Source organism: Orcinus orca, chromosome 5, assembly GCF_937001465.1.
Source record: "Orcinus orca chromosome 5, mOrcOrc1.1, whole genome shotgun sequence".
In the NCBI taxonomy this organism is placed as follows: Eukaryota; Metazoa; Chordata; class Mammalia; order Artiodactyla; family Delphinidae; genus Orcinus; species Orcinus orca.
In genome coordinates, this window is record NC_064563.1 from 36184657 (window position 1) to 36207575 (window position 22919).

Below are 22919 nucleotides of genomic sequence, written 5' to 3' on the forward strand. Positions count from 1 at the left end.
CTCTTCCCCAAATCCTAGTAAAGTTTAGGCATTTAGAGACATTTCATCACATAACAGACAATATGCCTTAGGAAAGGGATCACAGAATTTCTGGACTGAAAAGGGTTCTGGAGCTGATTATCTAGTGACAATCCTCGGGCTTACATGACTTCCAAGAGTGGTCTCTTGCCCGTTTCCCGTGTTCGTCCCCTGCGTTGCTCCTTAGATGGGCTGTGTGTTACTAGTGTCTTTCAGTTTTGCCACCTCTCACCACCCTCCCCCACCAACAAACACACCAAATTGATCTCAGCTCACTGCTATTTTAAAACACAGCTCTCATTCCTGAACCACATCTGGGCCTGCATGCCGATGCCTCAGCTTGGCACTCAGGACACTGCCCAACTGGCCCCTCCCTAGGCCTCAGGTTCGGTTCTCTCTGGACCCCTATATGCCACCCACACCATACCACCCCACCCCTCCAGATATCCTATACTTACTTTCCTGTTACCCTGCTCATGCTGTCTCACTTTTCTCTCTCAGGGCAAATTTCCCCACGCATAAATCTCAGATAAAACCTCCACTCCAAAAGAGGACAGAGGACCAAGCTGAATTACACCACGACTGTGTGATCAGCAACTTCCAACTGTAGGAAAACCAACAAGTCAAATGGCCACAGGGACTTTGACAGACAAGTGGTGGGGAAAAGAAAGGGATGGAGGGGCAGCCAGATTGAAAGAGACTCAAAGACACATTTAAAAAAGAAAAAAAGCAAGACCAAACTCTGGTGTCTAGCAATGTACATGTGGGTGATGAACTACGAAGTCACACAAGGAAGTGTTGGACAAGTGGTCACTTTTGAAGGGAAGGGCTATGATTCTGATGAGGGCACATGTTGGGGCTTCTGGAGAGGCTGGCAAAGTTCTTGACCTGCCTGGGAGGTCAAGAGTGATTCACTAATTTGTTCAGTGAGATTTTCTATACCTGTTTTAGTTTACAATAAAAAATGTTTAAAAATGAAAAACAGGGGCTTCCCTGGTGGTCCAGTGGTTAAGACTCTGTGCTTCCACTGCACGGGGCATGGGTTTGATCCCTGGTCGGGGAAGTTCCACATGCCGTGAGGTGTGGCCAAAAGAAAAAAAAAAAGTAATAACTCAAATATTAAAAAAAAAAAAGAAAAACAAACTCAGTCTTCCTAGTCACATACACCTATTTGAGATTATCGCTATCTCAGGATAGTGGCTCAGAAAACAGACTATGGTGTCAAGTAAAAGTAGTTTTAATTTCTTACTCTGTTACTTACTAGTTGTGTGACTTTCGGTAAGTTGCTTTGCCTCTCTGAACCTCATGTTCTTCACCTGGAAGATGGGAATTATATCAGCAACAAGCCCATAGGTTTGCTGAGGATTAATTGAAGTCATGCACATACGACACTTTATAAAATGCTTGGCATAATGTTCAATAAAGATGAGTTGGTGGTGGTGTAATGAAATGGGAGATTGGGATTGACATATATACACCAATACGTATAAAATGGATAACTAATAAGAACCTGCTGTATAAAAAATAAATAAAATTCAAATATAAAAAAAAAGATGAACTGTTATTGGTATTCAAACATCAGTGACTTGCAGATTTATTTAAATGGGCCTTTACTGTAAATATTCACAATATTTACGTTCTTTTAGTATTTAAAGAAAATATATTGTTGTATTGATTTATGCTCTTCTAAAACACCTACTCCTAAATTAGCTTGCTCTTCTAAAATATATATAAAATATATATATAAAATATATATATAAAATATAAAAATATATTGTTGTATTGATTTATGCTCTTCTAAAACACCTACTCCTAAATTAGAATCTCTTTTAGTGAACATATTTTTATAACTAAATATTGCCTCTTAGAAACTAAAAACCTAGGTATATGTTAAAATACTTACATGGGTACATTACTCCATAATCTTTAAGTTGAGAGATGGATAAATCTGATGGAAAATTTTGAATTAACAATTTATGATATGAATTAAGTGTCCATTCCAGCTCTTCTTACACATCAACTGTGGAATAAACTTGGTTCTTGCTTTCAAAGGCAACTTGGAGGGTTGGATATTTCCTTATTCTTTAAGAAGTGTTTGTATATATTTTACATGTTTATATTTTCTTGTAGTCTGTGATCACACTAGAAGACCTCAGTGCTGAAATCTGTGTTATGTGAAATCTCCTCTCACTCTTTAAATTTCTTTCCTCTTAAAAATATTGGAATTAATGTGTCACATGCATTAAACTATTTATTAACAGCCTGACCCATTCCTGAATATTGTATGGAAAATAAATGAGATGCTGTCTGTGTCTTGAAATTTAGATGTGGTTGAAATACTAATGAAGGGATTTAGGAATGAACATAATATGTCAATGTAGCTGTATGAGATACTAGAAATGTGAGGCAAAGTCTGTTTACTGCTACTACTACAAAATCTGTCTTAGAAATAAAGATATACAAGGTCTTCAAAGGGAAAAATGAAACGAGAACAAATATATCTCATTAACAAAGCAGTCAATTCCCTTTATTTTTAAAATTTTATGTACACATAAGAATGATCTGTATAATGTACATTCAATATAGAAAGCTTTATATATTTGATAATGTATAGAACATTTCACAATTACACTAATCTCTTACATAACATCTTGACATCCATTTTTAAATTTTTTTGCACAACTCCTTTTTCATTCAATTTGGTAAAGCCAGTTATACATACCGACGTATGCTGTGAGCTCTCAGAAGGTTAATAATTGAGGAGAGGATACCAGCGAACAGGTGCAAGGACAAAACCTAATAGGTAGGAGAACAGCCACACAGACTCGATGCAGGAGAGGGAAATGCCCTTCTTAGGGGTGACTTAGATTTCCCAATTTCTGTAGACTGCAGTTCAACCCCACAGTCACACTAGTTCAAAAAAACATTATAAAAACTAGGAAGAAAGTTTTGTCTTTTTGATTCACAGTCTTGTAAACAGATATAAAGGAACAAAATGTGCTTACATACATCAAGAAAAAAAATTCTTGTGTACCTGCTTAGGTTGATCCACAGAGTGCTTTCTTATAACGTGATACAATTAGAATCACTGACTTTTTTCCTAAATAAAAATATACTTATAGAAAAAGGAATAACACTGTCATGAAACCAGGAGAAAGGCAGTTAAGAGTTTTCTTCAACGTATCAGCTGGAGGAATGTGGACGGGGCACTGGCCTTTCAGCGTTTATTGTCTCTCAAGAAAGTTTCAAGTCTGATAGCCAAGGTCGCCTGCCTCATGGTCTACGGGAGGTGGCAGGTTAGACATGACTGATGACGATGTCCCTGCAGTAAGGTAGCCAGCAACTCCAGGTCCTGCAAGAGAGAAAGGAAAAATACACACCTTCTAAAGAGCAGAGTCATGTGAGAACACTGACCTTTACAAAAATGTCAGAACCAGGTCAAGCACCCCATCACAAGGAACTGATACAATCTATTAGGATTACCTAAGCATACAACGAAAACTTTAAAACAGCTACACAGCACCATTTTCATGGTTTGCCTTTACTATATGACAAAGTTAAAAATCATTTCAAAATTTATGCTGGACAGTAACACTGGTGTGGAAATATGGAAAAAAATTTCCCTTCTCACATCTGGGAAGTTCAATCTTTCAAAAAATCCTGGACGCTGAAGGATATAGCTAACGTCAAATGAGAAAAAAATAGGAACAGAGGAAAGAAACTCTGTACTTGGGTCAGTCCATTCGAAAGTCATACGTGATGAATTCCCAACAAAAAACACTTCTATCCACATTCGAGATAACCTATTTTCATTTGGTGCAAAGAAATGCTACTATAACAAGTAACACCAAATGAACAAGGGTTGCTACACCAAGGTCTCTGAGAAAGAAAACGCAAGCTCTGGACATCGCTCATAGGTAAAAATAAGAGTGCTATGGAAAAGGTATCAATATTTTAGTTTTATATGTCTTGATTCTAACAATCTCTAGTGCACAAAAATGCCATTATCTATGCCAGCATTTATGAAGATGTGGCCTATGAGCATATAATGGCTTTAGCCCTCTAGTTTATCATGAACTGCAGAGACATTTAATTACACCTCAGAATCACTGCACAACTGTACAGAGTACTTGCAAGAGACACCGTACTGTAGCATAATACTGCATATTGAACAATACTTTTAGCTGAGATCATAGGAAACAAGGCAAACAGCTAAGGAACATTGAAGGGTTAGGACTAGAAAAGCAGTGGAAGCGGCATGCATTTAGCAAAATGGTTCTCTACCTGCTTCAGAGAGCTACACAGAAGTTAGCAAGCTGCCTGGCAGAGCGGATCTAAAGCCCGCTCCTGAGGTGAAGGGGACTGCTGCCAGTTAGAAGGGAAGGAGAGACACCTGAGGGGAAAAAAAGAAACATAAGCAGCAAGGGAAGTCATAAGGAAGTGCAAACAGCAGAGCAGTTTGATGAAGGCTAAGGTATAACAGGGACTGAAGCAGGACAAAAGGGGGACAATTCAGATTCATCTTGTTTTTAACGTCATGAGCATTTGTACTGAGGGCGTGAAGAAAGCAGACACTGTGTATGCAGCACGTGGTTACACAGTGGCCAGAGACAACTCAGCTCACGTGAGGTGCTGCTTGCCACCTGGAGTGCCCGGGAACTTAGAAAACCTAGAAAAAGGATTTTCCCTTTTCTAAGGCAAGGTGGGCCTGCATCTATCAACCCCTGCTTTCCACCAATCAGGACACCAGGCCTTCCACAGACTGCTCAGGAAAGAGACCATACCCCCCTGACAGCGGTTCAGAGCAATAGCGCCACACGGTTACATCACTTCCCACCAACCTGCCACTCTGAACTTCAGGCAGCAGCAAGATTGCTAGGGAACACACCAAGGATGCAACCCTTAAGAATAAACCCCTAAACACTCCAGATTGGTACAGTTCCTGAGCACTTCTGATGTGGGCTCAACTTAGTTCACATCAAATGAATAGATTATGAGACCAAATCATGAATGCTACATATAGAGAAAGGACTAAGGATGTGGTTCTCAGACTACACGCTGAGGCACCCAGGGGCAAATTCACATGGGCTATTTTAAATTTGAGAGACAAGTGACATCTGTTGGATACCATACAAACAACTACTTGCAAGTTGTTTGGATATAACTACTTAATAAACTTAATTATTAAGCATTTCTTTTGGCCTAAGGGTAGATCAAGAAAAAAAATGACTAAGATAGGGCTTCCCTGGTGGCGCAGTGGTTGAGAGTCTGCCTGCCGATGCAGGGGACACGGGTTCGTGCCTGGGTCCGGGAAGATCCCACATGCCGCGGAGTGGCTGGGCCCGTGAGCCATGGCCGCTGAGCCTGCGTATCCGGAGCCTGTGCTCCGCAATGGGAGAGGCCACAACAGTGAGAGGCCCGCGTAGCGCAAAAAAAAAAAAAAAAAGATAGTAAGGCACTGTGAACTGAGAAATTTTGGGAACCTCTGGGCTAAAATCTAAATTGTGAATGATGGGCCTAGAAGGATTATTCAGAAGAGACCAAATTCTAGCCCCACCATTTGCCTCTTTAGGAAAGACAAGTCAATTCCTGGTATTTCTCTAAATGAAGTCTGAGATACTCTCTCCCTCACACTCCTGGCCTCTTCCAGACACGTCTGGTTTCTTGGGGCTGGAAGCTACAGTCTGCTAGGATACGACACTGTGTTCTCCAGAGAAACATGGCAGGAAAGAGTAGGGGCTGCCAGAAACGGGGCACATGGCACACTGTGTAAGGCAGCTGGACTCTTTAAGAGGGATGTGAAAACCAAGAATCCCACAGAACGGAATTGGCTGCCATGATGGAGTAGTGGAAGGAGCACGGCCTTTGGTGAAAATGAACATGGGATTCTCAGTGGGGGGAAGAAAAAAGAAGCCCTGTCTTAGCAGCAATGTCCTACAATAAACTGACACTGACCTTAGGGAATCTTTCTTAACATGGCTCCCACTGTGTAGTCTTGGACATGTGTAAAAAGAAAACCAAAAGGTAATAAAAACCAACTCTGCAAAGAACTAATGGACCAGTTTGATGAGAGGCCCAAGAAATGCACCCTTGCTCCCTTTGATGACCTTAGGAAAACAAGATAACTATTTCACATGCCTCTAATTAAAATAGAAGTAAATAAATATATGGTACAGAGTTCTTCATCTCCAAGTCTAGCTCCTAAAAGCATCTTTGCCTTGGCCCACTACTCTTTCTTTCCCTGTTGTTACTTCTTTCTCTATTGATTTTCTAGGTGAGGAAATCTGAGGATTTTCACTGCTGAAATTATTTTTATAGGGCTTTGAGCTTGTTAGCACCAAGCTCTTCTAAAACAAAATAAATGGCTAAGTAACCCAAGGCCCTACACAATGAGCAGTTACAGCTTAACTGCACCATGGGTAAAGTCCCATTGAGGCACTTTTAGATGAACATTTATCATAAAACAAAACAATATGCCAGGCTAGAGGGTCAGTCTCATTCCAATTTATCAACATTGAGTAATCCTACCTAGGACATTTTAATTTTTACCCCAAATCCTGAACATGTGACTGAGTGACATTTGCTCAGCAGCCAAGAAGAAGAAAATTATAAATGTGATTAGTCATTCCCATCTTATTTTGAAATAGTAATTAGCTTTCTCTCATCTCTCCCCATCTCCTAAACAAAATCGACTTATTGGAAGAAAAGGCTGGTGACGACTTATGTTCTCACAGCACCTTATTTCATTTGCAAATTGATTAGACAGAGGCTGGTACAAACTGAATCTTCTCAAGACTGAAGGCAGGGTGGGGTAAATTTAAAATTCCAATTCAACACAACAATGTATACATTCCATGGAGTTCCACATAACGGAATTTTATCATTATTAGAAGTACTAGCCTCTTTTATCAAACAATGACACACAATTCAATGGAAAAGCTCAAACACAAAATAGAAAACATTTGACAACCCAAGAGATAAATATACATCGGTTCAACCGGTAGTACTTTCACAACAAAAGAACATCCCAGACTGATGATGTGCTAAGAACTGGACAATTTGGGGGCCAACACAGCTCAGAGCTAGTCTAGATTGTCCAACATCAACTGATGTGCCCTTGGGCTTCAACAATGACCTTCAGAATGGCCACAGTAAAACTCCAGGCCCTTTCCAGGCTGGGATTTATACCACCTACCCCTCGATGGCTTTATATGGAACTTGCTGCCCCCTGAGCCAGACCAAGGCTGTGAAGAAATTTATAAACCCCAGCCTTTTTATTTCCCTAACCTTCTGCAGCCCATCAAAGCTGCTTCTCATAACTCATTCAGAAGCCACGCCAGGGATCCAAGTAAAAGGAAAGGCACAGACAGAAACCTTTTGGCTCCCTGAACTTTTCCTATAGTTATCAGGGAATCTGGGTGGGGGTGAGGACCAAGTGATTTCTAAAGGAACTGTAGGTCTCTGAAGATAAATCCTTCTCTCTTCTGTATTCTAACGACAGACCTTTTGACCCACAGCTGTTAGTACATCAAGGATCACCTGCAGTCTTTTATTCCATCCAGTCAAGTCAGTGAATGCAATGAATGTGAAGTACACTCAAGAACAAAAAGAATTAGAAGAGGGCTTCCTGTCCCTGCTTGTAATCTACATCTTCCTATTCTTCAAGGTAAAATTTTAAATAAGTTTACTCTCAGCCAGAAAAAATACAGCAGATTTTCCAATCATACCATTCTTACATACAAAGTAATGAATATAATACCATGAAAAGGTGGTATTGTGTAAACTTTTTGGGAAAAGAGTCTAAAGAGGTAAAGTTTTTAGTGTGTCTATAAGAACATACTCCTACTTAGAAGCTACAGCTTTACCCCGAATTTGAAAGAGATATGGAAGAGACTAAGACTATATTCTAGGTATTTCTCTCCATAGACATCATAGGGCAGGGGATGGGAAAGGTAGAAGGGAAACCCATGGCACTCTACTCTTAATGTACACACATGTACCACATGTTCATAAACTCTATAAGTCTGATTATAAATTTTAGTGGATTAATATTAAAGAGGTCACAGTGGAGGAAAAAACAGTAATGTCACAACCACGTCTAAAATTAAAACCATGTAAAACTTTCTCCAAAGTCCTCACTTCTGAATATTTAAGATTTGGTCTTCAGGATTTATAAATTTCTATACTAGTGATCAAGATTATTAAAACAGTTACACTGGTGTGAGAAACGCTGGGTAATTAATTTTTTCTCTCAATTTACCTACATCATCTCTGGTTAGAGGAGGACGCAGGGCTGACATTTTTAAAATATTATAATTTCAGGCAGACTGCAAGAACCACTTAATATTCCTAAGGTTAATTTCAAACTAAAAACTTTTATACCAAAAAAAAAAAAACTTTTATACCAAAGACCATATTTCATTTTCAGACTTACTAAAATAAGTCTGTCAAATGGACAAATGTCCCAAGCTTCTGAAGTGTTTTATCTTCTGATCCCTAGGCAGTAAAACATCCTTTCCTTTATGATACCCACATATTTCCTCCCACGAAAAGATAAACCCTAAATATTTAGTAAAACTTCAGATTAATCACTGGTAACTTTGAAGAAAAAGTATTTCACATGTGAGTATGCATATTTGGAATTTCAACCTAGTATTCTGACAGAATGGAACAATGCTGTCATGTTTCTGATACTGATATTTCTGAGTAGATATTTCTCTCTCTTTTGTTACATGTTCAAGATAAACATTTTAATACAGCCATACTCCAAATACAACATATGACACCATGGATTTACTGGATCAAAACTAAGCAGAGTCCGCGTTGCAGTCAGCACACATTCAACACCACAGCAGTTCGCATGCTGTCTGGGCTAGAACCAGAGGTCCACTGCATGCCCACAGCATCTCCAAGACAGGTAGCTAGGAACCTAGGAAAACCCTCTAAATGCCATTTTTAGTCTAGACAGGGCAAAAGAAAGGTCCAAGTGGCTTCTGCCATGTGTCTTAGGGAAGAGAATTGGGTGTGGTTTACCTGTGAGGTATCCTGCTGTTTGTGACTCAGAAATAAACAAGTCATGTTTCTGATCTTTGAAGGCACTCCAGACTGAAGAACGAGACAGGATTTCATTCACCTAGGGAAGTAAAACAAACTCTTTGAATTTAAACAAACTAAGTGCTAGATGTTGGTAGATGAAATTAAAGAGAAAAAGCAAACTTCCAAGACAAAAGGAAGAGGCCAGCTGAGGAAAGAACCAAAGATGAACCAAGACCTCACATTCATCAGACACTCTACACCAGGCACATCTCATTAAGCCAGACGCAAAGAAGTCCCTAAATCAGTCTTCCCTCTAAACTTGGACTCTACTATTTGAACTTACTGACTTGTATGTAATTTTGGCATGAAGATGTTCTTGTGATAGTAACAACTGGCTGACAGTGTGGTGTGGGTTCATGAAGTATTCCCGAGGAAGGGGTTTGGGGAGGAGCTACTGCAAAACTCAAGCTACAACTTTTTTTTTTTTTTTTAACATCTATTTATTTATTTGGCTGCACCGGGTCTTAGTTGCGACACATGGGATCTTCATTGTGGCATTAAGGCTCTTAGTTGCGGCATTCAGGTTCTCTGACCAGGGATCAAATTCGGGCCCCCTGCACTGGGAGTGCGGAGTCTTAACTGCTGGACCTCCAGGGAAGTCCCTCAAGCTACAATGTAAAGCACTTTTTCAAACTATGGATGTAGCCTGTTAGAAGTTTAAGAAATCTATTAAGACAGTTGTGATCAACATGCTTGAGAAAATAAAATAGATTAATATAGAAAGCATCAGAGTATCACATGTAAAGTGGGCAAAATTGTTCTGTGATATATATACACATATGAGTATAAATAACATGTGTGTAAATGTGTATTGGACTAAGATGGAAGACATATTTCTTTCTGTGACATAGATTAAAACAAAGTTTAGGAAATTCCAATGTAGAGGATATCTTTCGCATATCAAAGTTCAGATCAAAGTTCAGATCACTGGGTTGCACAGTGGACACAAAGATGAGAAAGACTTTCTCTGTCCCTGAAGTGCCTACAGTTTAGTAGGGGAGACAGACAATGCCAGATAACTTAGTGGTAAGCATTAAAGTAGAGATATACACGGGGACTGTGTGAGTCCAAAAGACTCTTTGTCCCAACCTTGGGGAGAAGCAATGGTGGAAGTGATTAGTTGTGAAGGTGCTAAAGTTCCTATTTTGGAAACTATCATAATTCTTTCCTTCCCTTGGGAGTGGAAGGTGGGGGTCAAGGTTGCTCTGCTAATTGTCATCAACAGGAATCTGGAGGGGAGGACAATTGCCGGTGCATGGTACACAGGAGGGCCTTTGCTTGGCATTCAGAACGCCCACAGGTAACTTTATTCAACATATAGTTAATGACTGCAGCAGCACATGCTGTCTCTCTTCTTTATTATCACCTTAAATAGTTCAAATGATAATACTGCTAGGAGGGACAACAGCATAAAAAATGTTTCTTTATTTGGAACACACAAACACAGTGGATTCACTAAAGGAGAGCTTTAAGTCAATTTAAACCTACAGAAGAACATTAGTAGGTAGAAATAGTCCAAACATCTATGAACGGATGAATGGGTAAACAAATTGTGGCATATACACACAATGGAACATTATTCAGCCTTAAAAAGGAATGAAGTGTTGAAACACACTATATAACGCAGATTAACCTTGAAAACATGCTAAGTGACAGAAGCCAGACACAAAAGGTCACATATTGTATGATTCCATTTATGTGAAATGTCCAGAATTGGTGAATTCCTAGAAAACAGAGTGGTGACTGCCAGAAGCTGAGGGGAAGAAGAAATGGGAAATAACTGCTTAATTGGTACAGAGTTTTGGGAACTAGATAAAGTGGTGGTTATACAACATTGTTAATGCACTAAATACCAGTGAATTGTTCAATTTAAAATGGTTAATTTTGTTATGTAAATTTCACCTCACCTTAAAAAAAGAGAGCGTTACTAGATAGGGCTATATAATAATACTGAATAAGGAACTCCTCAGAAGCAACATTAAGAATAAACCAATGAGGAAAATTAAATTACTGAACTGGTTTGAACTCAGCATATGCATGCGGCTGAAACACATTAATAGAATCTAAGTTACAACAAAAAGGAAGCCAACACTTTGTAAGTGCTAATAACGGAAGGAGATGAAACTAAAATGATGTTCTGTATCTTTTAAAATGGTATTATGGGATGGTTAATGAATGCGGTTATCACTACTCCACAGTAACTCCTAGAACTGAAAGTTAATCTTAACCGGCAACTAAATGCTCAGTATTCTTCTATGTTGAAGAATGTGCAACATGTTACCACTATCCAGAGAAAGAATCCTCCCAGTGACTATTTGAGTATATAGTTTGTGTTTTATGAGGCAGCTATGCTAGTCCATCCCTGGTTTTGGGATCTGCTCCAGTTACGGTCAAGAACCACACCTGTAGGTGGAACCTGAGCTGAGATGCATAGATCACCAATGGCCAAGACACCTGGCTTTGAAAATGCCTTGTAATCGGCAGATCAAAGTTACCTCTGTGTAGACTCACCTGTTCTCCATGCTGCAGGCTTCGAGTCATTGCCTTGAGAGCTTTAACAATCTGAGCCTTTGTGGCTGCTGGGCTGTCCAGATTTTCAAGGCCAATGCCTTCAAGTAATTTTAAGAGGTATGGGACCAAATCTGCTTTCAAGGCCTAGAAGAGAATATTAAGTATACATATGTGTGTACATGTGTGTGTATATGTGTCTGTGTGTCTATATATAGAGAGAGAGACACAAACACAAATATATACACTTTAAAAAATGTAAGCCATCCACTGAGGAAATAATTTCACCCCCAGAACCATATCTGGAAGAGGACACTCTGCTTTATTTTATTTTAATGCCAGATGCAGAATTTTGGGGGTGAGGGCATCTAATAATAATGACATTTTTACTTAATGAGATTTTGTTCTGTTCCATCAACTATTTTAAATGCTATATGCTGATTATTTTACTTAATCCTCCCAACACCTAATGATGTAGGCATAACCATAATATTGCCGATGGAAAAATCAACGCATGGAGGGTAAAACATGTTGACAGTCACAGAGCGAGATAGTAATGGAATCTGTGTCTGGACCTATAAAGTACAGAACCTGAGCTTCAGCGAGTATACTGGTCTGCTTCCTCTAAGGACATGTACTGATGGGCAACAATATTGGCAGTATATTAGTTTTCACATTTTCTTAAAACATCAACCTTTGCATTCACCATACATTTTCTATCAGCCTAATAAAATCTAAGTAATACTCTGCTACCACACAATTTTCACTGCCCACTCTGAGATTCAAAGGAAAGAGGTGGAAGTAACTAAGTCAGTCTACCTCTTTTTTACAGATATTATTCTTGGAACAACCCTGTGAGAAGTCATAACTTTATTTTACAGATGAGTAATCTGAGTACTGTAAGGGTAAATATCATGCCTGAGGTCACAGAGCCATCAAGTGGTAGAACTAACTCATGTTCTTTCCAATACAACAACCCTCCTAGCCAATTATAAGTTTGAACCTCAGAGCATCCAATTATCTCCTTGAAATGTACTCAGTACTTCTAACCTGACTGAACAAGGAACAGAGATGGAAGTGGGGGTGGATGGGGAGAGAAGATGTGAGAGGAAAAGGGGCTGGGAAATAGGAGGGCCAGATAATAAGGATGCAAGGGCCTTGTATTCAGGCTAAGGATGTCAAATGTCACTTTGTCATCTGGCAGGTAATGGGAAACCACTGAAGGATTTTTAAGTGAAGAATGAGTTACACTTTTAAGAGTTGTATTTTAGAAAGATCACTTTCTCAGTGGCTTCTAAATTTATTATATGTTTTTTTGTTCCCTTGATGTCTGCAACATTGGTACCCACTAAGTCTTCTTTTCATTAGATGGGTAGTCTCTTTGAAAAGGACTATAAAAACATTGGCATGTTTTTTGAACATGACTTAAAAGAAACAAAGGAATGAATAAACAGAATGAATCTTTCCAAAAAGGATAAAATAAATTTTACAAAGCAAGTTAAGGATAAATGCTTAGTAAATAACGAAAATTTAAAATTCAGACATCACAAAAGTACTTTGATATTGGTAGGATTTTGGGTAGCTGGCCCACCTTTTCTGTGTGTATATATACATGTGCCTGTGTGTGTGTGTGTGTGTGTGTGTGTGTGTGTGTGTATAAAATATAAAATTACACATGCACAAATTCACAAGTTACCTCTCTGCCAAGTCAGGGAAACCAAAATCAGTGCTAAGTAAGTGAAAATCTATTTGTTTGGTATGTTGCCTTCCCTAAAATAGAAATCTAGAAAGTCACTTACTTGTGCCACTAATTCACTCTGCTCCTTCTGAAACATTCGGTTAATTGCTTCACAGGCTAGACCAACAGTATCTGGTCTCTTTTTCATTCCATTTATCAGTGGGCCAATCGTCTCCAAAGATGCCATGGCTCGAACACACAGCTAAGTGCCCAAAAAGAGAAGGTTACTTGTAGACTAGCAATATTTTATGTAACAAGGTAAATACCACAATAATATATGAAAAACCTACATTCAGTTCAAGTTTTTTTTTTCTTTTGGGCCGCGCCACGCCAAAAATCCCTTAGTTCCCCGACCAGGGATTGAACCCATGTTCCCTGCAGTGGAAGTGCCAAGTCTTAACCACTGGACCACCAGGGAAGTCCCTTCAGCTCAAGTTTAATAATGAACTAAGTCAAATTCAGTCTCCTATTAATCAGATCATTTAAACCAGTTTAAGAATTGTTACAATACCATGAGGCTCGTATGGATTAAGGCACATGGTAGGAAAGGGATTTATACTTCAATGTACATTAGTCAGGAAGAGGGAGCACAGATAAATTCTAGAACTATAAGCTACTAAATGGATTCATCAATACCTCGTTTTCAGACAGGGCATGAATAACTCGAATGGCACTCTTAGGAATGGCATTGTTCCTATGATTCATCGCCTGGATAACTTTGGGAAGATGGCCCAATGGTGGGACCTGATCAGCCAGCTGAGGCTGTGCATTGAAGAGGCATACTGTTGCCATTGTCAAAGTTTCCAGAGTTTCTCCCTGGAGAGGGTATAAAACAAACAAACAAGCAAACTGTAAAATACTGATGAAGTCCTAAACATCCTTGGTAATTATTTGGTGTTACTAAGGGCCCACAAGTTCTAAGTGCTGATACTTAAAAGTGATCCCTAAATCCTAAAAGAACAACAAACTTCCCCATCTTGACAAAGGCATGAATTTAAAAGACTTTAAGAATGTGATACATTAATCTAAGCAGCCTTTCTCTGGGCATTTCTATTCCACATCTCATTTCTACTGCAGATAAAAGAGATGTCTATTAAGAAATCATCTCTCAAAAGATATTACTAGAAATTTTCAGATAATGTTATAGAAATGCCAATATCAAAGAACATCAATAATTCAGGAGAATGAAGAACTAGCGAAAATGTTTTCCCCAGTTCTATTAAAAATCCTACTAATTAACATGTCTGGCTGCCATAATGCACTTTCTATTGTGGAAAATGGATTGCAAAAACCTGTAGCTTATACCATTATATGCAAACATATATATCCATAACATAACATGTCTTAAATAAACATGGAAGCTGGGATGCACCGAAAAAGAAAGCAATGTAGAAGGAAAATGTTATACGTTTTTCTGTTTCCAAGTTTCTCCTTTCTGAGGATTTCATTTTTTAAGCAAACTATATATGTAGTAAAAATCCTAGTAAAGAGAAAATGTGACTATAGAAAGAGACATATGTAAATATCTAACGTAATGTTAATTTTTTTTTGAAGTCTTGCAAAGCTAATGATAGTAACTAATGATTTCTAAGTACTTGACATTATACTAAGTACTCCACATTTATCAAAACTCATGAAAACTTCAGCCTTAGGGGCAGATGCTGTTACCTTTCTATGAGGTAACTGAGGCAGAATCAGGAGGCATTACTCCAGGTCACAGAGCTAGTCACTGGTGGGGCTGGTACTGGGGTCCAGGACCATGTAACACCACAGATCGGGCTCTTAATCACCTCTATAGCCAGCTTGTTTAATTAATTATGTACCTCAATTATTTTCAATATATGAGTTCAAATAACAAAACCTTATATTACATCAGGGTTTATGACTTGCCAAGCCAAGACCAAGTCTACTTTCCTACTCACTCCTGCTTTCCTGCTAGCCTTTGGCTTTGAGCATAGGTACAGGGTTCACCCATGTAGTTAAGACTCCCCTGTCAATTTTTTTAAGTAGGGTCATTCCTGCCATCTATGGCAAGCTAAGTGAAGAACATGCCCTAGCAGGACACACTTCCATTTAGGTTTCTACACTGCACATTTAGGTTTCTCCTTAAAACCATACAATCACTGGAAATGGGACGGAAGAAACCTTTCAGAGCTACTATAATTGTTAGAAATAGCATCCTCTCAATATACATAACTCCAACTTTTACCAAGAAGTTTCACTTTTGACAAGGCATATGTGAATTTAAGGGTGGCTGCTACATTGAAAGAGGTAGCCAATTCTTAATGTATGGTCAATGAGGATGGTGTTTTAACAGAAACACTATCAACATGTTTAGCAAACTATACGAAATGTCTGGCTGACAGCTAAAGCTTACATGAGGATTGTTCTTCTCCAGGAGCTCAGTTAACTTTTCTAGCAGTGCAATAAGAAATTCTCTAGGCTTTCTTAGAACCCAAGCTGGCTGTGCAATAAAGATTCTCAAGAAAACTCCTCCAACAGCAAGTTCACCTTCTGCTTCTGCAAACACCACAGCAAAATCCTCAGGCAACTTTAAATAGAGAAAGAATAGTCAAGTCACTTACTCATCATTAGTTGTACATTAAGCAAGAAATAAAAACCCTATTAAAGAAATCGTTATGAAATTAACTAGTCCTTAGTCATTATATAATCAAATCAAAATTATTGTTTTATTTTCTCTTAACAAAATTCAGAAAAAGTCCTTTGATTAAGTTACTTACTCTGAAAGTGAGTATTCCTATTTTTATGTTTAAAACCTTATTTTCAAGGGGAAGACCTAAGTTTCTTAATGACAAAGTATCTAAAAGGTTGGCATTAAACTCACTCATCAGGAATTTAAAAAAACAACAAAAATTTACAGTAAAATGTAGAATTCCTTCCTCTGAATAAAAGTATACTTTACCTTCCAGTTTACATCAGGGTTGTCTTGCTGATTTTTAAAGTGCCTTGGGAAAAAAAAAGGGGAAAGGACATCAAACTTCAGTCACAAGACACACTTTCATGCACGTAGAGTAAGCCTTAGAGAGGTGACAGACAACGTGAGGCATGCCTGCCTGCCCGGTGACCCCATCTGAAGGCCCTAAGTTACTGTGTGTCTCTTGACTTACTCGAGCACCATTTCTCTAACTGTCATGGACACTTTATCTCTGGAGCTGTCATTCCAAATTAACTCAGGATTTTCATGAGTTCCTTCAAAAATATGGACGGCAGCTTCAGGGTTGTCTCTCATGGCATCCATAAAAACGCTCGGGAGAAATTTCATCAATGTAATTCGAACCTAGATGAGGAGGTTTGAGAAAGAAAAAAGACCTATTGGAAACATCTCAATATTTGGTCTGCTTTACATTTCTCTAAGATAGAATGTTGCTGTAATTTGTGTTATGGCTGATATGGGCCACAACTATCATCCAAAAATTCTGGATTGAGAGAACAGATAAACCTTGGTTTATGCAAAGGTAACAAGACTCACTACGACCTGCTACTACTTACCTATCCAGGTTCATTTCCTCTCTCCTCCTCAAATTTAAGAAACATTAAGAAATTCAGCACCAGTGGTGTGTGAAGTTCCCAGAGCACACCACTCTGCCAGATCCTGCCCTGCACATGCTGTTCCCTCTTCCCAGAAGGCCCTTAGCTGCCCTGTCCCTCCACCCCTCCCACACCCCACACCCTCACAAATTTTTCTCATGCTACCTTTGTGTCGTACAAGTATTTTTTAGTGCATTTATTTTGCTATATTATGTTTTACATTATACTGTGCCTTTTTCCAGAAAGGATTTAAAAAACAGCTTAAAAAAATATATCCAACACACACATACACACAAACTGAAAATTAGTCTGAGGCATAAGGACAAAGGGAAAATGAAGGTTGGAAAGATAAGTTTTTCCCTCAGGTCCTCACATAGTTTTCCCTCCTTTGTGTCATTCAAGTCTGTGTTCAAATCTCATCTCATAGAAAACTTCCCTGGCCAAGTCTGTCTTGCTGTCGCTGTATTTTCAGCCCCTGTCACAAGCACATACTTGAATGAATATCTCATTCAGTGTATACTCTGAGTATACTCATTCAGATTCTTACTTGAATGAATGAGACTAATAGGAAGTCAGTACACAAAGGAAACATCAAAAGCTCTGTAAAACTGCAAGCAATATATTACAAATTTAGCCCTGAACTCCTAGCAGCCAATGAACTAAAGGAAACAGTGTCAGTTACATGATAGAGAGCATCCACAAAACAGGATGTGTGTCACTTTTCTGGGTCAAATGGATCTAAGACATAAATACAAGAGTTAAAACTATAAAACTCTTGGGAAAAAATACAGGCATAGATCTTTGTAAACTTGGATTAGATAATGGCTTCTTATATATGACATTAAAAGCACAAGCTACAACAACAACAAAGATAGTATGGACTTCAGCAAAATTAAAAAAAGACACCATCAGTAAAGTAGAAAGACATCCACAAAATGGGAGAAAATATTTGAAATCATATATCTGATAAGGGACTGGTATCCAAAATATATAAAGGATAATTACAACTCAATAGTAAAAAGACAACCCAATTTAAAAATGAGCAAAGGATGTGAACAGACATTTCTCTAAAAGAGAGGTACAAATGGCCACTTAAGCACATGAAAAGACATTTAACATCATTAGGCACCAGGAAAATGCAAACCAAAACCCTGAGATAACACTTCATACCCACTAGGATGACTATACTCAACAAAGATATATTGGGTGGGCCAAAAAGTGCCTTCGGTTTTTTAAGTAAAAATAAAAGACATATTTTTCATTTTCACCAAGAACTTTATCGAACAACATATTCACCCTTTTATTCAACTACCTTCTGCCATTTTTCAGGCAACTTCATAATTCCATCTTCCCAAAACTTATCTTTTTGAGCAAATAACTGTTCCAGGTACCTTTTTCAGTCTTCCAGGGAAATGAAATTTTTTCCATTAAGAGAACTTTGTAAAGACTGAAATAAATGGAAATCCTAAGGTGTAATGTCTGGTGCATATGGCAGATAAATCAGAACTTCCCAGACAAGCTGTAACAGTTTTTGCCGGGTTGTCAAAGACACATGTGGTATTACGTTATCCTGATGGAAGATTATGTGTTTTCTGTTGACTAATTCTGGACGCTTTTCATGGAGTACTGCTTTCAGTTGGTCTAACTGGGAGCAGTACTTGTTGGAATTAATTGGTTTTCTGGAAGGAGCTCATAATAGAGAACTCCCTTCCAATTCCACCATATACACAACATCACCTTCTTTGGATGAAGACCGGCCTTTGGTGTGGTTGCTGGTGGTTCATTTTGCTTGCCCCACAATCTCTTCCATTCCACACTGTTGTACAGTATCCACTTTTTGTTGCCCGTCACAACTTGTTTTAAAAACGAAACGTTTTCATTACGTTTCAATAGAGAATTGCATGAAAAAATATGGTAAAGAGGGCTTTTTTGTTTTTCTTTCCTTGCGGTACGCGGGCCTCTCACTGCTGTGGCCTCTCCCGCTGTGGAGCACAGGCTCCGGACGCGCAGGCCCAGCAGCCATGGCCCACTGGCCCAGCCGCTCCGTGGCATGTGGGATCTTCCCGGACCGGGGCACGAGCCCACGTCCCCTGCATTGGCAGGCAGACTCTCAACCACTGCGCCACCAGGGAAGCCCCAAGAAGGCTTTTCTTGCTTAACTTAATGTGGAATCCAAGCATCAAAGCAATTCACATAACCAAGCTGGTGCAAATGATTTTCAGTGCTTGATTTGGATATTTTGAGTATGTTGGCTATCTCCTGCGTGGTATAACATTGATTGTTCTCAATTATTGTTTCGATTTGATCGCTATCAACTTCAACTGGTCTACCTGACCGTGGAGCATCGTTCAGCGAGACATCTCCAGCACAAAACTTCTGAAACCATTTTTGACACATTCCAGCAGTCACAGCACCTTCTCCATACACTGCAAAAATCTTTTTGTGCGTTTCAGTTGCATTTTTACCTTTCTTGAAATAATAAAGCATAATATGCCAAAAATGTTCAATATTAAAATGGCTACACAAAAATTAACCAATATTGATTAAGTCTTTTTTTAAATGCACGTTGATATGACAGCTGTCACATTCAATCTAACAAAATTGTTTTGAATGAAGTTAAAGACAGCTAAGTGCTACTAGAGCCATCTTACGGAAAAAACTGAACGAACCTTTTGGCCCACCCAGTATAACAAGTGTCAGAGAAGAGGTGGAGAAATCAGGATCCTCACACATCACTGGTGGGAATGTAAAATGGTGCAGCCACTGTGGAAAACAGTCTGATAATTCCTTGAAAAGTTTAAAATAGTGTTACCATATGATCCAGAAATTCTACTCTCAGGGAAATAAAATACATATCCACACAAAAACTTGTATACATGTGTTCACAGTAGCCTCACTCAGAATAGCCAAAAAGCAATAATCCACATGTCCATTTTCAAATGATAAATGGAAAAACAAAATGTGGTATATGTATACAATGGAATATTATTTGGCAATAAAAAGGAAGGAAGTACTGACACATGCTACAACATGGAGGAATCTTGAAAACATTATGCTAAGTGACAGAAGCCAGACACAGAAGACACATACGATTCCATTTACGTGACATGCTCAGAATAGGCAAATCTATAGAGACAGAAAGTAGGTTAGTGGTTGCCAGGTGCTAAGGGGAAGGTGAATGGGAAGTGACTGCTCTAGGGAATGGGTTTTTTTCCTGGGTTGATGAAAATGTTTCTAAAATTGATTGTTGTTGCCCAAACCAATGAACTGTATACTTCATATGTGTGACTTGTATGGCATGTCAATTATATCTCAATAAAGTTGTTACCAAAAAGGAAAATAAGTTTACTGACCCCAGTTCTAGAATCTCTTGCTGCAAATCATTCAATTAAGGAGCTGACACTTGTATTTTTCCTATACAGAAAATTTAAGTGTAAATATATTCACCTTGGTAATATCTGTCCCTCATGTATTTCAAAGGTCAAAAAATTACTGAAGCGCTCAAAAATCAATTCTAGTACATATTTATTTTAAATATCTAAAACATTATTTAAAACATGTAATATTAGACATTATAATTATGTGCTACCCAACTCTACCTTTAAGAAAACTCAATATTAAATATCAATATTCATGGACTTCCCTGGCAGTCCAGTGGTTAAGATTCTGCCTTCCAATGCAGAGGGCACGGGTTAGATCCCTGGTCGGGGAACTAAGATCCCAAATGCCACGCATGGTGTGGCCAAAAATTTTTTTTAAAAAATCAGTGTTCATGATTTTATGGACCCTTGCTATAGGTATCCAAATGCAATCGCCCTTATCCCATCAACCCTGTTGATGACAGATTATTAACCATATTCCCAAAGTAAAACTGTTCCAGGTCCTGTGACAGGAGATCAGACAAGGAAAAAAAAACAACTGAATCTAATGTGTTTTACTGATGTAAAGTAAAACCTAACACTCTGGAAGTGGAGGCTCAGGAGCCTTCATTTCATATCTGGGCTGGCTTCAGTGAGCATTACTTCATGTGAAACTGATTTAATAACAGAAGAAGGGGACTTTGATTACACCTGTGTCTGAATGCAATTCTATTTAGAAGTGCTGTTCTAACAGGTTCCTGCTCTGCAAATTGGACCATGGTTCCAGAGATCATCTTGTTAGCTCCAGATTCTTAATGGGAGATCTCCCTGCAGAGAGGGGAAGCAAAGGTGCCGTTACATCACGTGCTATATGGCTTTAACTAATACAGGTGTGGGGTGTATCTCCTTCACAAGCTACCTCCACAGGCCAATCCTCGAAGTGTGAAAGTCTAACCTAACGTATCATCCGTCATAACTTAAATATACTTTTGTTCTTTCTTCAAGGGAGATGAACAGTTTTATCACCATAATTCAAATACTCTCTTAAGACTTCTCAATTCTAGTGCAGGCTTCGCCGACTATAATTTTTCTCTAACTAGTAATATACAGGAATAATTTCAGGTATGTTGATCTTCCAACTTTCACATTAAGTTATTTCCTCACCATCTCAGACTTTGGTAACGCTCATGAAATCCGTTATCAAAGTTACAGAGCTTTAGTAATTTCTTTCTAAGAACCCATTTTGTGCTCACCTTTGGACCTATTAGTTTATCTGCTGTCATTTTAGCAAAAAGTTCAGCTGTCTGGGCTCGAACCTGTGGATGTGTTGAATTGCAGAACATGTCTAGTAAATAAATCAAAGCTCCTGTGAAGGAAAGAAAGAATTAGTGTTTATACTCTAAATAAAAAAAAATGACTTTTCTAATCATAGAATCATAGTAGAATTCATTTTCAACCTTGTTTCAACTCAATGCAGTTTGTTTTTTTTTTAAACTGTAAGCCTTCCAAAGCATTCTTCTAGTTTATCAGACTATACAAAGCAGCTCAAAATAAGCCTCACCATTACTGAGCATGACTGGATGAGAAACCACTCCATACATTACCTTTTGCCATTGCTTCTTTGATTATTTTTGTACTTGATGTCAAAGCATAAAGAGTTTCCAGAACAAGCTGACGACCTACAAAGTAAAAGACATTTCAAAGAATGTATCATCACATTAGCTTACATTTACTGGGCACCAGTGCCAGGCACTGAACTAGGTGTTCTACACAGGGTATTATACTTACATCTTCACAATAACCAGCAAGACAGGAATTGTGGCCTCCATGAGTGAGGAAGCTGAGACCCAGTTTGACCAACCCATGGATTCATAGCTAGTGAGAGATATAGCCCACTATACCACTGAGGTATATAGAAGTTTATAGAAGTCTGACTTCCAAAATCCACACTCATAACCACTATGCCATACTGTCTTGCTACCTCACTGTTCACTGTGCAAACAAAATCTTCTCACCTCCTGACACCCTGAGAACACTCTATTCAGGGATCTACAATTTTTATGTGGTGCTAGTATCTTAGAGAAATGAGTAGGAAGTAGCAGTTGCAAGACACTGTTCCAATCTAAGACACAATGGCATCCTTCGGCACATAGTCTGTGCGCTTCTCACCCTTGTCATTGAAGTAGACTCAGCTACTGGACTTTTCTAAAGTCAAAATGGCAACAACAGACAGGTGACCAAAGGAATAAAGAGTTGGCAAAGAGGGTGAAGGCTGCCAAGTATTAGGCTGAGACTAAAACAACAAAGGATGGTAGCCAGACTGAGCTAAGTTAACAGGCAGGAGAAAAAACACTCAAAAGCAGATTTTTAAGAGAAGCAACAGTACTTCATTGAAAACCTACCACTGTTCTAACCATAGTTTCAAAGGAAAAGAAGTCTTTGTAGGGGTTAGAGGAAGTTAACATTTTATGTTTTTAATGTCCCTTAGCAAACAGTTAAAGATAATTTAGTCTAAAATATAAATGATAGCAGAGTAGGCTGAGATATCTAGATGTCAGCTATTTTACCGGTAAGATTAAAATAATGACTGGACTAGATAAATCCGATATGAATATAAAATAACTTTCAAGTTATGACTTCTGTAACATTCT

The 22919-nt window shown here is 38.6% G+C and overlaps 1 protein-coding gene across 3 annotated transcripts in view; it reads right to left on the bottom strand.

The window, feature by feature from the left end:
* Positions 1-2518: 2518 nt before the first annotated feature.
* The window catches only part of DNAJC13 (DnaJ heat shock protein family (Hsp40) member C13), a 123486-nt gene continuing 103085 nt past the window's right edge, over positions 2519-22919 (bottom strand). The window contains exons 46-56 of one of the 3 annotated variants that reach the window (XR_007477657.1): positions 21873-21947; positions 21522-21634; positions 16489-16658; positions 16284-16326; positions 15738-15911; positions 13997-14176; positions 13422-13562; positions 11626-11769; positions 9052-9151; positions 4303-4411; positions 2519-3370 (exon numbers count right to left, since the gene is read on the bottom strand). Coding sequence is in view for 2 of the 3 variants with exons in the window: in XM_004286531.3 (XP_004286579.1) it covers positions 3264-3370; positions 9052-9151; positions 11626-11769; positions 13422-13562; positions 13997-14176; positions 15738-15911; positions 16284-16326; positions 16489-16658; positions 21522-21634; positions 21873-21947 (1247 nt within the window). In the remaining variant the exon portion in view is untranslated. The other 2 variants (XM_004286531.3, XM_049710532.1) reach the window with 2 other exon arrangements.